The sequence below is a fragment of the Triturus cristatus genome, chromosome 9, assembly GCF_964204655.1.
Source record: "Triturus cristatus chromosome 9, aTriCri1.1, whole genome shotgun sequence".
In the NCBI taxonomy this organism is placed as follows: Eukaryota; Metazoa; Chordata; class Amphibia; order Caudata; family Salamandridae; genus Triturus; species Triturus cristatus.
In genome coordinates, this window is record NC_140592.1 from 883,284,482 (window position 1) to 883,301,481 (window position 17,000).

A 17,000-nucleotide genomic window follows, 5' to 3' on the forward strand; every position below is an offset into this window, starting at 1 on the left:
GGCCAGTAATCTTCGGTGGAATCACTGCTTGGGGTCTGGACTACAAGTAGCCCAAAGTACAGCCTCAGGGATTGCCAAAAAGCATATGCCGCTGCAAATGTGCATGGAGTCCAGCGGTTCAGGTTGCACGGTCCCCTTGAGGGCTGCGGGTCTCGGGTTTGCTGAGAGCACTGGTTGGCCTCTGGGAAGCTTAGGAGCCCACCTCCTGTGTTGCAAATTCTTTGGAGTCTGTCAGGAGCTACGGAGATGAAAAACAGTCAGATACTTTTTAGGTGCCTTTACTCCAAGGGAGATTCTTCGGTCATCCAGCTTAGTGTAGATAGTAGAAGTACTTGGTTTCTGTAGCAGAGTTTCGTACATGTAAATCTAAAGTCCTGTAGCCAGGGGTTCCTACTTTATACCCAAAGAAGGGATGGGACAAACTCTGGGGAGCCACCTATGGGAGGGTTAGGACAGAGGGGTGGCTACACCCATGTCCCTTATCCAGTTTTGCACCAGAGCAGGGGCTGGTAGCCCCTGCAACCAGTTTGAGCTGGACTATGCACAGGGACACCAAATGCGCCCCCAGTGTAGACATCAAAGCACTCTCAAAGTGCACCCACCCTGCCCCAATACACTAAAACCTGTCTGGGAGATGGTCACACCTCCCTGTGACAGGAAACCTATTGTCCAGCCGTCCCCTGCCGGAGTTTCGTCCATAAGCAGGAGGGCAGACTCGTGTCTGTGGCTGGCAGCATCCATTTTGTGATGCCAGTGTTTGCAAAGCTGGTACCGGGTGTACCGGTGCTGTCATATTTCTCCCTCTAGTAGTGTGAATCATACCTCCCACACCAGTTACTGGTGTCGAGGTATGATTCCAAGGTGTTTGACACCAAACACGACATGTTTCCATGCAGCCGCTTTAAAGTTAGCATTTACCACGAGGTTTTAATGCACTTAAGTATATATGGTATGGCTGCATCACAAACAACCCCGGAATAGAGGTTCAGAAGGCTGCAGAGGGGTCTGCTCATGCATGGGCACCCTCTCACATAAAACGTAGCACCCTGCCTTCAGGATTGATAAGGCCTGCCATTGGGGTGACTGATATGTTTATATGTGCAGTGATATGGATTGATATAGTGAACCTATATCTAAGTAAGGGGTGCATGCACCACCTTACACATGCTGCTGTAGCAGACCTGTGCCATTTTGAATGGTCTCCAAGGGGTGGTATAATACATGCTGCAGCGCCTGAGAGGCCTCTGGGGTACATATGCCCTAGGTACATAGTACACCATATACTAGGGACTTATAAGGGTACCCCAGAATCCAATGAGGAGTCTACCTAAAGTACACAAACAACCAATTTAGGGAGAAAGCAGATAGACTGGGGTCCTGATTAGCAGGATACCAGTCAACCTATGTCGAAAACCAGCAAAACACCAGGCAAAAAGTGGGGGTAACCATGCAGTCAGATTCCACCTTCCTACAACAGTATACTAAAAAAAAGTATTAAACAAAGGATTAAGATGTTGCACGGACTAGATCCTTGTAAAGTGAGAAAGAATACTGGCTTGCAAGGTCATTCTCTAGCTTGTCTTTCTAGAAAAGTGTGTCAAAGTGTTTTTCATCATTTGCGAATATTAGCAGTATATCACTCTGCAATGCCGAAGTTAGTAAGAAGATTGTACTATGTAAAAAGTCCTGCATTATTTTTAAGTGAAATAAACTGCTCTTTAGCATGGGTCAGTAACAGATGTAAAAAAAGTTTGTGATGATAGTTTTGTTTCTTTAGTAATGAAGAAGAGTGTAGACAAAGTTAGAGTTTATGTAGGTGTTGAAGAGGAGGTGGATGCTAGTACTATTGAGAATTTTGTAGAAGAAATTACAAAGTTTAAGGTAATTTGTTGTGAAAAACCAAACTATGTTTGTATTTGTTGTCGACGTACTCACTATAGAAATCAAACTAGGAATGTTGATCTGTATTTAAAAAGTGAAAAGGAAAACAATGATAAGTGGGAGGAATTTGGTGCTTATTTGTTGGTGGAAGATCTTTTTGAGTTGGGTATTGATCAACGTATTTGTAAATATTGTTACAGCAGATTAGAAGAGAACAAAATGCCAGCTAGAGCTGTACATAATAACCTAGAGTTGGTAGCTATTCCACCGGAACTGGTACATTTAAATACGTATGAGTCCATTCTGATTCAATCTATGCACCCGTTATAGGCTATTGTTCGTATTGAGCCTAAAACAGGTAGCTGCCTCCATCAGATTTACAAAGAGGATTAAAAGGAAGAGTTGTGTATTTACCTTTAGATATAAAGAAAAATATTGAAACTATTGGTGTAGAGAGAGAGGAAACTGAACCTTTAGTTATTCTAGTTAATGGTGTTCCAACAAAGAGCCGGACAATATGGCAAGAGTTAGTAGATGTCATCAAAGTTCAAAAGGCTCCGTTATATCTCATAAAAAACAATCTTTATTACAAAAATGTAAATCTAGAAGAATAAGAAATAGTTTTAGGAGATGATAGCGAAATTTCAACTGGCCAAATCGAGAAAGTGGACATCTCCAGGAGTGAAGAAATGTATGAACATTATAGTGTACATCCTTTACATTCAAAGGAAGTGATTGGAAATACTATTGAATTATTCCAAATGAAGAGAGCGAAGGGAACTCCTATGAGTGTTTGGGAAAGAAATTTAGAAGCCCGTTGTTTTCCACAGCTCTTCCCCACTGGAAAAGGTGGACGATATGATGAACGACCTGTGAAGATTCCAGCTTCAGAATATCGTACAAGATTGTACTCTGAAGATCCAAGATTTCGACAATGTATTCCATATATAATTCATCTTTTGTTTGAAAGTGACTTGTCTGGACTTTCTTATGCAGTGAACCACATATTAAAAACAGGAGTTCATCTTCAACAAGTTTCTACAAAGGAATTCATGGACAAAGTACAACAAAGAGATGATCATTTAGTATCTCAATTGATTAATTTGATGGCCTGTCAACGTGGTACTAATGAGCATTGGGATCATCGTCTCGGAGAACTTAAATGTATGTTAAGGAACTTAGGAACCCCTACATTGTTTGTTACGCTAAGCTGTGCTTAATACGCATGGGACGATTTACTTGAATTTCTACGAGAAGCAAATCCGAATATTAAAAACATTGAATTCAAGACAGCTGGAGAACTGTGTTTCTTGGATCCTGTAAATGTGTGCAGATATTTTAATTGTAGGTTTCACGCTATGATATTTTTTATCTGCAATAAAAATCGCTCACCTCTTGAAGAAGTTATTGATTTCTTTTGGAGAAAGGAGTACCAAGCCAGATGTGCTCCTCATATACATATGCTATTATGGATCAAGGATGCACCTAAATTTGGAACTGATTCTGATGAGACCGTTTTATCTTTCATTAAAGACTATGTCACATGTGGTATTCCAAAAACAGGAGAAGAAAGTACCTTAAGACAACAAGTCTTACGGTTTCAAACTCATCAATGTGGGAAATATTGTCAACGGCAATACAAGTCAAAGGAAAAATATTATACAAAATGTCATTTTGGATTCCCACGTCCAGTAATTTCCAAAGGAAGAGTCAACAGTTTCATGTCAGCAGTGAGGCATACTGTAACTCGAAAATCTCCAAAGAATACTTACAATATAAAAAGAAGAGAACATTCAAAGTATATTAATGATTACAATCCAGTGATTTTGATGATGTGGAATGCAAATATGGATATCCAGTATGTTGCAGACAATTCGATTGCTGTTGCTCGCTATGTTACGTCATACATAACAAAATCTGAAAAGACGGAGTTCAAAGAAATGTGGGAAGAAATTTCAGAAGAGAAGACTCTTAGTAACAAATTCTACAGCTTTAGTTTGAAGATGCTTTCTCATCGAGAGATTGGATTCTACGAATGTTCGGATCGGTTGACATCTGCAAGTTTATATTCAAAGTCAAGAGGAATCATTTGGGTAAGTCTAGGTCTTGCTGCAACACAAAATTGAGTATTGAAATCTGTACAAGAAATTGAATACTTGGCATTAAATGAACCGGAAAGTACAGATACTGTTAAAACAAACATGTTGGATACGTACTATCCTCAAAGAAGTCCACATCTGGAAAGCATATGTCTATATGACGTACTGCAATATTACAGCTTTAAAAGAAATGTTCCATAAAATATAAATGAAGAAAAATATGCAGTAATTGGATGTGATGGATGTTTGGTAAAACACACCAAAGGAAATCTTATTAATCACAGGAAATACTGCAGATAAAAGAGAATTCTTCTATTTAGCACTTCTGCAACTCTTCAAGCCTTGGCAGACTGAAATGGAGTTACTTGGAGATTTTGAGTAACCCTGGGCCTAGTTCGCGAAGTAGCGCTACGCGTAGCTACGCAAAGTGCACTTCACACTACGCGAGCTACGCGAAGCACTTCGCGAACTGCGTAGTACCCTTTTCGCACTGTGCAAGATGCCGTTTTTAATGATTGCACAGTGCGGACAAGCATCCGGCACTGTGTAATCATTGAAAAAGGCATCTTGCACAGTGCGAGCTGTAGTTTTCTGCCGCTCGAGTAGATTTTTACTCGAGCGGCAGCTTTCTCAACGCGGACTGGTAGTTTCTCATCGCGAACGGTCTCGAGCATACGAGACCACTCGCAATAAGAAACCTGACCTCCCCGCGTTGAGAATCTCGCCAGTTTATTTTCCACGCTCGTGATCGCCAACTTGATGTTGCTGATCGCGAACGAGGAAAAAGTCTCGCCGGGATGTCATTTTGCTTGCTCGCGGTCGCCAACTCGACGTTGAGGACCGCGAGCAAGCAAAAAATGACCGCTGCACTATGCAACGCTACGCTACGTGTGTTTGCACTGTGCTACGTGCAATTCGCGTAGTGCAAAGTAGCGCAAACTTCGCAAACTACGCCAGGGTAGCGTAGTGCTTTGCCCATGCTTAATTTTGAGCGCTATGAAGATTCTTTTAATGCATGTAAAGATAGCATTGAATTCCCAGTTTTTCCAAATCATCTACAAATGTTGAATGAAGAGACTGAACAAGAAACTACTATCGCAGCTGAAATTGCTAGAGACAGTTCTCAAGATTGTCAAAGTTCTGCTCCACTGAGTCAAGATCCACTAGGACAACCAATTCTGGAAAATGAAGCAGCAATAGCCATGAATGAAGTAGAAACGGCAATACAACAAGCACAACAGGATATTTTGCAGTTGGGAAACTTGGAAGAACAACTAAATATTGAACAGAAAGAAATATATCAGCAAGTTACACAACAGATAGAGCATGGTTTACTTCACGAAAAAAAGAAAGCAACTGCACATCATTTACACCTATTTGAATGTATATCAGTGTTCAAGCTGGTACAGGAAAAAGTTTCATAATTACATTTTTGACTAGTTATCTACAGAAAACCACTGAAACAAATGTATCTTGTGTTGTAACCACTCCTACTGGGTTAACAGCACACAACATTAAAGGGATTACATTACATCGTTTACTGATGCTACCAGTTGAACATGAAAGTAAGTTGGAATATCACAAGCTATCTAGAGAAGCTTTTTATGAAGTTTCAAGAGTACTAAAGAAAATGAAACTTCTGATCATGGATGAGATTAGCATGGTCACAAACGTAATGCTTGAAGAATGCAGCACATTTAAAAAACAGATTATGTTTTATCTGGAGGAAAACATGTACTTGTGTTTAGCGACCTACTACAATTTACTCTTGTAAAAGGGCAACCAGTTTTTAAAACACTTGTGCATGAAGACACTAGGAAATCTTTGGGAAGTATTGGAAATGTCAACATTTTGTCTTATTTTGAATATAAAAAACTTATTAAGAATATGCGACAAGAAAGTGATGAACATTATGGAAGCATTCTTCAAGATATAAGAATTGGTGTTTTGACAAAACATGGTAAAGAAGCTTTACAAAGTCGGCTACTTACAAACTTGTTTCCAAATGGAAATGTTTGTCCTGAAATAATGTACAAAACAATTGGAGACTCTCGGGTAATTTTACGGCGTAATTTGGATGTAGAAAAAGGTTTAGTAAATGGAGCAATGGGAAAAGTTGTTGATTTTGGTAATTATCAAAATAGAGATGGAATTGAATTCCTGAAGATGATATTTGATCAGATTGAAGGGGTAAAACAGATTGGACGTTGTGCCGTTCGTTTTTTCTTGTTAAAGACTTGTATGTTCATAGAAAATAGTTTCCTCTTTCTTTAGCATATGCGGTGACCATTCATAAATCTCAAGGTTTAAGTGTAGACAGCGCTTTGGTAAACATTGGAAGTACAGTTTTTAAAGAGGGTATGGCATATGTTGCATTGTCTCGAGTAAGAACGTTATCTGGATTGTATTTGATTGATTTTGATGAGAAAAAGGTTAGTGCAGATGCAAATTGTGTAAGAGAGTATAATCGGTTAATAAGACTGTATGCTCCTAACTTAGGTGAATATCCCATATATGAAAAGCGAGTAGTATGTCCAAAACGAACATATGAGAAACACTCTAGTGAGGTTGGAAAAAAGAAGTCACTACAGTGTTTTCTTAATTATTATTTTGTTTATTACAACAAATCTGCTAAAATTTAATTCTACCCACTCTTATCCAAACTCACTCCACCCATGACCGAAACCCTAACATTTATTCGAACCCACCCTCAGATTGACACAAGCCCTAACCCTAATCAAGTCACTTCTTTAATGTATCTTAATTTAACACTTTTCGAAATTGGCGACCTAATTATCTTCACTGTTATCCTTAAACCTAACCATATTCTTAAGTAACCTCTTACTTATTATAACCTTATTCTTAATCCAAACTATAACCAAATTCCCTGACTTAATGTAGAAAGAATGACAATGTGGGGTGAGATCTAACGAGGTTCTGCCTGAGAAGGTTCAGGGGTTTGGAATGTTGGGTGTTGAAGGAGCAATGGCAGTTGAGCAGGGCAGCTTATGGGTGAGGTGAAATAAATAGCCTCTTGGTGTACTGAAGAACCTACCTCTGTGTGGACATTCACTTCATTACATTTGGCATGATTACGGGATCTATGCAGGCGTCTTGGTCCACCTCAACATTGTGTTCTGCAAGTAGAAGAGCGGCTGCTTGATTGGCAGAGTAACGGAGTCCAGTTTTCAAGCATCAGTGTTACCATTTTCTCAAGGCTTCAGAATCCGGTTGCGGATGTTGAAACAATAAAAAAATAAAAAAAGGGAAAAAGCTCAATTTTTAAGTGCAATAGGAAGAGTATGGAGTTTGTTGGAATGCATTTGGCTGTGCGTTTCACTAAGACCGCTGACAGAGCACAGGGGAGCGGGTGCATCAAGTCACGAGGAGAATAAAAGTACTATCAGCAATGAACAGAGTCCGGAGTGTTTGTGTCTGTACAGCGAGCCGGTGATCGAAACAAACTCTACCACCTCATGAAATTGGCCTCAGTGTTTGCGCAGTCACATTGGCGGGCATTTTACATCCTTGGGATTAAGTGCATTGGGAACAAAGAACACATGCAGGTTCACCGTTAACTGGTCGCGGTCCATGGGCTTCGTGTACCTTGTTGCATCAACGTTCAGACGGTGACAGGCACACCCATTTGCTTGTCAGGGACAAGCACACAAGTTTTCCTGTTGATTCGGTATCGTGTACTTTGGTGTACCAATGTGGAAGCAGTGACAGGCACACCCATTTGCTTGTCAAATTTGATGATAGGCACACCTGTTGACTTGCCATAACTGATATTATTGATAGTTTTATTTTTTATTTTTTATGGTATACATGCATTTTTATTTTATTTGTGTTACCTTTGTCAGGTGTAGCAGATAAATTAATTTGTCATTGTGCATTTAATTGGAAGGCGGAGTATGTATGAGAGTGGTGTATTTCAAACAAAAGGAAGATTATTTTCTTATTGCTGCTATTTTAATTCCAGTCAGGGTCAGTTTGTAATTAGTCATCATCTCCAACCTTCATTGAGAGTGCAGAACGTTACAGCACCCCCTTTTTTCATGACAAGCCCAGGGGAACCACCAGTTAAGGGTTTGTGGCACTAATCTCTGTGGAACGGAAGCATGCTTTGTTGCTTCACTGTTTGGGTAGTGAGGGACAGGAGATTCTGGAAACGCTTCTGGAATTAAGTGCTTCTGTTCAGAGGGGTTTAAATGAGTATGAGGTTATATAATGCAACTTGGTCTTCATTTCTTACCGAAGGTGACCACCATTCTGGAACTGTACTATTTTGGGTTGAGAGAGCAAGGGAAAGATGAGTCAGAGGGAGAATTTGTAACTGGTTTGAGGAAATTGGTGACTAGTTGTCAGTTTGGAGCATTAACTGAAGAAAGAATACAAGACCAGTTTGTGCTGAAATGCCGACTTTGTAAAGCTTCTTTACCATGTTTTGTCAAAACACAAATTCTTATATCTTGAAGAATGCTTCCATAATGTTCATCACTTGCTTGTCGCATATTCTCAATAAGTTCTTATATGACAAAATAAGAGAGGATTGTGGTTAAATGCTGAAATATCCCTTGAAGAGGTTATGGTGAAAGCAAACGTGTTGAGCATATGGTGAAATGTGTGAATGAGTAAAGTAGGCAAGCAACAGACAGTCATAGACAGGGTTGAACAAGTTCTATGTCAAGTCAAACAGAAGCCTAAACCTGCTAACAATAAGGGTGAGGAAGAAGAAGTAAAAGTAATGACAGGAATTCAGGGCACCTGTTTTAGATGTGGAAAAATTAGACACAAAGCCAATGCGGTTTATTGTCCAGCTAATCATGTGGTATGCAATTTGTGTGGGAAAAAAGGGCATTTCTTGAAAACTTGCAGAGGAAAGAACAGAAAGGAAGTCAAACAAGAAGTTAAAGAAATTGTATTCCAAGTAAAAGAATCTGGTGTAGAGCATCCTTCAGAATGGGTTAAGATAGGAACTAGTAAAACTAAAATTAAGTTTGTTTCATGTTCACAATTAATCTTGATTTCCAAGGATGTAATTGAGCGAATGTTTCTGGAAAAGTGAAGTTATACAAGTATGATATGAAGCTTACAGGCTATGGTGGAACCCTTTAAAAATATTTGGATATTTTCAAACATGTGTGGAGAGTAATGGAAGATTTGTTGATGCAAAAGTTTATGTCGCTGATAAAGGAGACAATCTACTTGGCCACATCAAGGTGTTACTCTTACCAAATGCTGATCCTTCGGTACAAGTACAAGAAATAGCTGACAATGGAAGCAAATATGATGTTTTGTTCAAAGATTTATTTAAAAATGAACTGGGGTGCCTTAAAGGTTACAGACAACAAATGAAGCTAAAGTTGAGTGTTAAACCAGTGGTTGCAAAGGTGACAAGGATTCCTTTGAATGTGCAAGAAGGGGTGCAGCAGAAAATGTCTCGTTCAATTGATTCTGGGGTAATTGAACCTGTAGAAGCAACTGAGTGGTTGGCTCAAATTGTGGTGGCTATGAAAGGTAACAACAAGATTCATCTATGTGTTGATCTCAGGGCTCTCAATAGAGAATTTATTGTAGACAAATTTCCTCTTCCAAATATTGATGAGATGGTGTCAACTTCGGCTGGGGCTACCTATTTCACAACTTTGGACTTAGCCTCCGCTTATCACCAGGTGTTGCTAGATAAGTCCTCCCAAGATTTGACAGCCTTTATAACACCGATGAGGGCTTTTAAGTTCTTACAAATTCCGTTTGGTTTAGTGTCAGCTGCTTCAGTTTTCCAAAGAATCATGAATAATATTGTAGAAGGTATAAGAGGGGTTCTATGTTATCGAGGTGACATATTAATTCATGGAAAGACAAAAGAAGAACATGATGACATTGTGAAGGTGTTAGAAGGTTTAACTATGCGGCGAGACAAATGCAAGTTTGGGGTCACAGAGGTTAATTATTTAGGACATCACATATCTAGTTGTGGTATTAAACCAAAGAGTTGGTCAACACTGTAGCTCAAATGAAGGAACCACGTTCAAATGAGGAATTTACATCTTCTCTGGGTATGGCAAAATTGTACGACAAATTTAATAAGAACTTTGCAAAAACAACTCGTCATCTCAGAAGTCTATTATGCAAAAAAACAGATTTTGTGTAGGACGAAAAGTGCAAGGAAGAGTTTCCACTGGTAAAACATTATCTGGCTCATGTTCCTGATCTTCATGTATTCATTCCTGGTCAAGACACGTTTCTTGTCACTGACGCAAGCAATGAGGGATTGAGGGCTCTGCTTGTTCAGACGAGAAGTGGTTCTGAGCAGCTCATTGATTGTGCTTCAAGGTGCCTGAGGGTTTTTGAGGTTGAATTATTCTGTCATAGAAAAGGCGCTGCTTGCTATATTTTGGGCATTAAACAAATTCAGGAATTTTGTACGGGGAACATCTTTTAAGGTTACGTGTGATCACAAACCCTTGAAGGAAATAGGTTGGATTCTATATCTCCAAGAATAAGAAGATGGGTTATTTTGATTCAAGAGTTTAATTTCAGCCAAGAGTACATGCCTGCTGCAATGTTTTTTACAGTGGATTGTCTTTCACGGCTTGTTGACTTTGTTGATACTTATGTGTCTCAAGATGACATGGATGACTTTTTAGAGCAAAATGTGAAAGTGCGTGAGGTCACATAAGGTGCCAGTAAGGAAAAAGAGTGGAAGGAGGAGTTGCAAAAAGATGTAGTTACTCAAAGTATTTGATTTAATATTGTCGGATAAGGTGGACAAGTTAGTGAAACCCTGGTCCATTTTGAAAGGCAAGTTAGCGGTTAGCAATGATGTATTAACGAGGGCACAAGGTTAATTCCATCCGTGTGTTTAAGAGACAACATTATCCAAATGGCAGATGAAGGACACATGGGCATCTGGAAAACCAAAGAGCGCATTAGGCAAGATTTTTTGTGGTAGGGTCTAGATATCGTGGTGGAACGTGCGGTGCGAGATTGCATACCGTGCTCGATGAGTGACAAAGTGCTCAAGACAAGCGCCAATGGTGTGTAGAGAATTGCCCAAGTGTCCATGGGAAGAAGTGGCTGTTGATATTGTTGGTCTACTTTATGGTGAACATCAGACACCATATTTGATTGTACTTTTAGATTTGTATTCTAGGTGAGTGGAGGAGTGTTGTGTACGGGACATCTCTTCTAACATTGTGATCACATTCTTAGTTGAGGTGTTTAAAAGAGAAAGTTTTCCAAGCTACATTTTGTCAGACAATGGTGCACAGTTTTGTTCAAAGGAGATGGAACAATATTTGGAGAGTTGTGGAATTTGTCAAAATGTTGTCCCTTTATCACCCAGAGACTAATAAAGTAATTGAAAGACTGAACAAAACTCTGAAGGAAGGGATACAAGTGGCAAGGGTGAACAGTCTGAACTGCAGGAAAGAGTTGCTGGACAAAATAACAGCATACAGGTTGCCACCTCATGCCACCACTGGTAAAACTCCTTTTGAGTTGTTTAAAGGGAGATCTCCTAACACAAAACCTTGTCCTGGGTGGTTGTTTCTTGATAAAGGGGTGAAATATAATGGCATAGGGCAATGGATAGAAAAGGAACTTCATCTTCAACAGGGAAGAAATGTTTTTTTTGTTGCCCATAGGTGTGTTAAGGATGTTAGTTTTCACTTAGGAGACAGGGTAAAGATGAAACCACCTGTAGTGTGACAAAATTGGTCCAACTTTACTGAGGAGAAACAAGTTATAAAATTGTTCAGAAATGCAGAAAAACTAATGATGGCAGGATTTGGAATCGCAGCCGGTAAGCCCACACTAAAAGAGTATATGGTCAAGCAGAGGAAGGTAACTTGTCCTCTATGGTTCCATTGAAGTCGGGACATGAAGAAGGTCAGAGGAGAAGTAACCGGTCCTGCAAATCTCCTGGTTATATCTTTCTGACTATCTTAGAAGTTAAATTTTGCAGACTTCTTTTTCTTGCTTGTACATTTCTTATTCATCACTGTGTCCATTTATTTTTTTGTATTGTATAAAGGGGGGTATTGAGGGTAGTGAAAGATATTGTTAATTATAGAAAGGGAGAAGTGTGATGTAAAGAGGTTCTACCTGAGAAGATTCAAGGGATTGGAAGGTTGGGTGTTGAAGGAGCGACGGTATTTGATCTGGGCAGCTGATAGATGTGGTGAAATAAATAGTAAATAGCCTCTTGGCTTACCAAAGAACCTACCTCTGTGTGGACATTCACTTCATTACATGGGGTTCTCTCCTAACCGTTTACTTTGGAATAATATTTTATATCATGACATTCTTTGTAGTGGTATTCTCGGCAAGGGTATTCTCATTTCTTTACCGGAATTTTCTGCAGTGGGCACCTTTGTTACAGAGCCTTTGTCATTGCACAATCCAACGAATCTTAGAGTAGTCGGATGTGATAAATGGGTGACCCTTTTGAGCCAGATGGTGGCTTGCATGGACAAGGACATTCCTGGCATTATCCATCGCTTAGAATTGCTGGCTGAATCTCAGGCCCTGAGAACATGCTTAACCATAGAGCTAACCCTTGTTACTGTTCTAACAGCACGCTACAATACGAAGCCCTGGGAAACCAACCATGTCCAATATCCTGTGCTCTAGAACATCCAGTCAGAGATACCAAGGAATCTTTGCTTTCAAGGTAAAGGATAAAAGGAAGGATCGGCCACCTGTGAGCAGAAGAGCCCATTGCCACCCCTTTGCCACACCCCTCAAAACAACTTGCCCATCATGATCAGAATTAGGTAGCTCGAATAGTCACTCTAATTTTTGGCAGGATGTTGGCAGCCCGCATGCGTTGGTATTGAGGAGGTGAGCTGGGAGACCACCTGCTCCACCTCTAAATCTGTTGTACTGATGAGCAGTGCTGGTGTTCAGTGCAATGAAGCTATGTTAAAAGGAGGCTTTAGAAACACATTCAGTTAATCCACTGAGCTTTGTATGTCTGAAATGTTTCCTGTTTTGCATCATGTTATACAATCATGAATGTGAGTATTAACAAAATGTGTTTAATACAGACTTACTTTGGGGCATCCGGGCTGAATCGATCTGGATCAAATACAAGTGGGTCCTTATAAAACTTGTCCATTCTTCCCAGAGTGTACATACTGAACTGAAAACACAAGTGAATTAATTTTAGGGATTAAAAATAAAGGGGCACGCCCTACTACCATTTGATTTACTATAAGTAATGAAAAACATGTTATTTACTAGCATACATTCTTACATCACTCCATGTGCCTTTTTTAAAAGATGCAATGGTGCTCAAGAGAACATATGTTACAGTATCTTGCCATCCATTTTAAATATCCCAATTGTCAGCATGTTAATGGCGCCCCAGCCGCTGGACATCTCAGACCTGATACTACAAAACCCTGACTAGGCTATCAACCTTCATGAAGAACCTGAAAACAACACTTTTCAAGGAAAACCTCCTGTTACTTTGGGACGTGGGATTCCCTTTCCTAAAGTGCCTCACAAGGTCTGTCCGGTTGAGAACCTATACGCTAGCCAGCCAGCCACCTGCTCAACTAAAGATCTTACCCCTCTTTCGATGCATACACTTGCCATACAAATGCTGTGATCTGGCCAGAAGGAGACATAAGCTGGTGTTAAACTAAACAATTACATATGTAAATAAAGAATCATTGGTAAGGAGAACAACAGTGCAGTGCAGGGGTTTTCCTGCCTTTTATTCCGGTTGCATCATTTAAGAACATGACTGTTTCTCTCTTCCTCCAAGACAGAAAGGTCATTAAACAAACATCAGTCTCTCTCCGGTGTCCATGTCCAGTAATAATAAATAAATAGATGCATGCTGCACAATACCAAAATTGAAGTTACTATAGTTTTCTTCAGCACTGGTTCTTATCAATGTACTTGTGCACCTAGTGGCGGGGAGTGGGTGGGAGGTGTAATGGGTGAAACAATGATGGTGGTAAAAAATAAGATTAAGGCTGAGAATAGACACAAGAGCAGAAAGGGAATTCCATGTAAGTTTGTAGATAACCCTTCCGCCTAATTTGGCCTTCCAAGCCAATTTACCCTATTGACTGTGATAATAGTAAAGCCCTGCAGAGTGGTTTGGGGGCTGTTATTATGGTGATGAAACTCATATTTGTTAGGAATCTGTGAAATATTTTCCATAATTCACAGTAGTGGTGGGGATGGCAGAGGGGTGTGTGTGTGTGTGTGTGTTTTGGAGTGTGTGTTTATTATTGGGCACACTGAGCACACATTAGTTCATTAAGAGCTAGCATAACACCACCCATACCCATCTGCTGTTTTCCCAAAATCTGACATTCTGGGGTGTTACTAATGGGCATTCAAAACCTGTTTTCCACAAAACTTACAATTAAAATAGGATTAGCTGGAATTTTAACACCTTCAATGACAGTTTCATTCTCCAGCAGACGCATAGTAACAGGTGCTGTAGCATATATCCGAAGAGTTTCCTTTAGGACCTGGGTAAAGAAAGAGCAGAAGTAATTAACATATCACAATCTACAATTTTCACTGTAGACTTGTGGAAGAAAATGACATGCCATGATTTATGTGCATTATTTTACTTGTGGAAGCTTACATTTCATGTCATATCTAATCATGTGCTTAAATCCTAGGGACTCCAGGGCAAGGTCACTAGAATACATGGGGGCAGATTTAAAAGCCCCTTGTGCCACTTTTGCGTCACTTTTAACATGGGAAAAGTGACGCAAAAGTGGCGCAAGGGGCTTGTAAATCTGCCCCATGGTGTTTAGTATTTGTAGCTGATATTCTCATTTCTGACCTCTTTAGGAATAAAATGTATTCAATGATTTCCATTTGTCTTTGAGTCATTAATTTAAGAAACCACTGCAGATTACTGGGTCAGCGTGACTAACATACTTAAAAAAGGGCTGGTCCTTACAAGCATAACTACTGACTATGTAACTGATTTAAATTTTGGCCAAGTGAAATAGCTACGATCAGAGATACAAACATAGGACCTACACCCCATGACTCTGTTCTGCCTGCTGTCTCACAAAGAGCTTCCACCAGGGTGGCGGCCATGAAAAAACCTATGGGAAACAGCACTGAAAATGTGGAAAAGAGAAAAGGGGGGGCCACAAAGACCAAAACCTGCGAAAGCCCGAGATCCAACAAAAACGTGGGGGGGGGGGGGAAACAGCAGAATCAGCAGATTGTGATCCAAGTGGTTCGGAAACACTAAATATTGCCCCATGCCCCTTGACGAATGAGGCTATGTGGCAGAGACTAAAGACAATGGTTTCCACTGTACTTAATCCTGTTATATTAAGACCAAGCTAAATAGAGGAGAGATTAACTGGCCTAGAAGCCCAGGCGAAAGATAATTTGCGCACACTAGTGGCCATAGTAACAAAGATTGGCCCATTGATCACCCCAAAGTCCCCAATTCACCAGGGTAGACCTAGACCAGAGCTCACTTTAATGGCCCCAAATATGCTCCCCACTACTTCAAATAGGGCCCACCACCTTAGTGATAACTTGGCGAGAGCAACTCCCAATTCAACAACAGATACACCTAGTAATTCTGTTTGTACTCATCAGAATCAAGAAAAGGCTAATCTCAACACAGTATCCAAAGGCTACGAAAGAACACTGAAAGAAGGGGGCAGCCAAGATGACATTCAGAGGGATGTGAGATCGGCCACGGGTACCCTAAGGAATGGTCATCAGACTCTACATCGCCCTCCAGAAGTTGTCCCTCTGGTATTAGTGTTGGGAAATGTACCACCATTGCGGGAGAGACAAGCAGAACCAACAGCTCAATTAATGTCCAAAGCTCTCCATTGGTTAACTCAAAACCTTAATAAGGTGAGGACCGTGGGTAGGAATATCTCAAGTCAGATGATTATGGCAAGAAGAGTATCATAGGTGGGCCCAGCTAGGAAAGAAATGCTGGGAGACTGTGTGGTACTGAACTTTAAAAGTGAATTTGTGGTTGGTTTTCTCCTGACACAACTAGGCAATGCTCCCATTAGAAGTACTCAGATTACTGCTTTACCACTGGATTTCTTCTATAGACCTCTGGTGCTGCTGAGAATGGAGGGTTTTTTATCGCCTAGGGAGAGACAGATAGGGGAACCATTTTGGGCTAAATCGAGGCTACCTGAATGGGGGCTCGAGAATAGATTTGAGCCTCGGTCCGAGCTTGAAGCCTGTGACTGACTACAGTCTGTGCAGGCAAGCTCTGAAATGAATTGTGAAAGGCAACCCACTCAGACTAGGGCCAGTAGAGAGAGTGCACAGTTTCCACTAATACATCAGGAGCCACAAAAAACAGTACTAAAAATAGCATTGTAGAATGTGGCTGGCATCACCCTCAAATTGAATGATATTAATTGGATAAAGTCATGTCAGGGCCATGAAATAGTATGTTTTCAGGAGACATGGGCCACGGAACCAGTATTTGTTAATGGTTATCGATCTTTTCAGACCCAAGCTAATCCATCTACCTCGGGGAGGGCGAAGGGGGGCATCCTGACTTTAATCTGGAATGACCTACCTGTAAAAGTAAAGATGAATGCCCAACTAAATGTAAACTTTCACATAATGACGCTGGAGGTACAACAGGAAGGGACATGGATATTAATAAACTACTATAATAATAGATTTGGTCTAAATATGCACTCAATCGTGGGGGAGGTCGATAAAGCAATTGTCGATACAGTGTACAACATTAATAATGAGAACATAAACTTTATATGGCTAGGTGATTTTAATACACACCCGTGCAAACATAACACACTGCCTGTCTGCGGAATTGAGGCTATGGTGGGAAATCCGATACACCATTTTACACACAGTGAGTATGGCAATGGCTTAAATAAGCTAATAGCCTCTTTAAACATGGAGCTAATTTGTGACCAAGACCCCGCAACAGATATTTTACCAAAGACCTTCCAGCGAAATGGGGCTGATTCCACGATTGACTACATACTTTTAACCGTCCCTCTTAGTGTA

General features: G+C 40.4%; 1 protein-coding gene across 1 annotated transcript in view; it reads right to left on the reverse strand.

The window, feature by feature from the left end:
- LOC146799016 (cholesterol 24-hydroxylase-like) overlaps positions 1-17,000 on the reverse strand; it is a 275,481-nt gene that overhangs the window by 51,839 nt on the left and 206,642 nt on the right. The window contains exons 12-13 of the mRNA XM_085626413.1: positions 14,369-14,479; positions 13,040-13,128 (exon numbers count right to left, since the gene is read on the reverse strand). Coding sequence (XP_085482539.1) covers positions 13,040-13,128; positions 14,369-14,479 — 200 coding nt within the window. The remainder of the gene's footprint in view (positions 1-13,039; positions 13,129-14,368; positions 14,480-17,000) is intronic.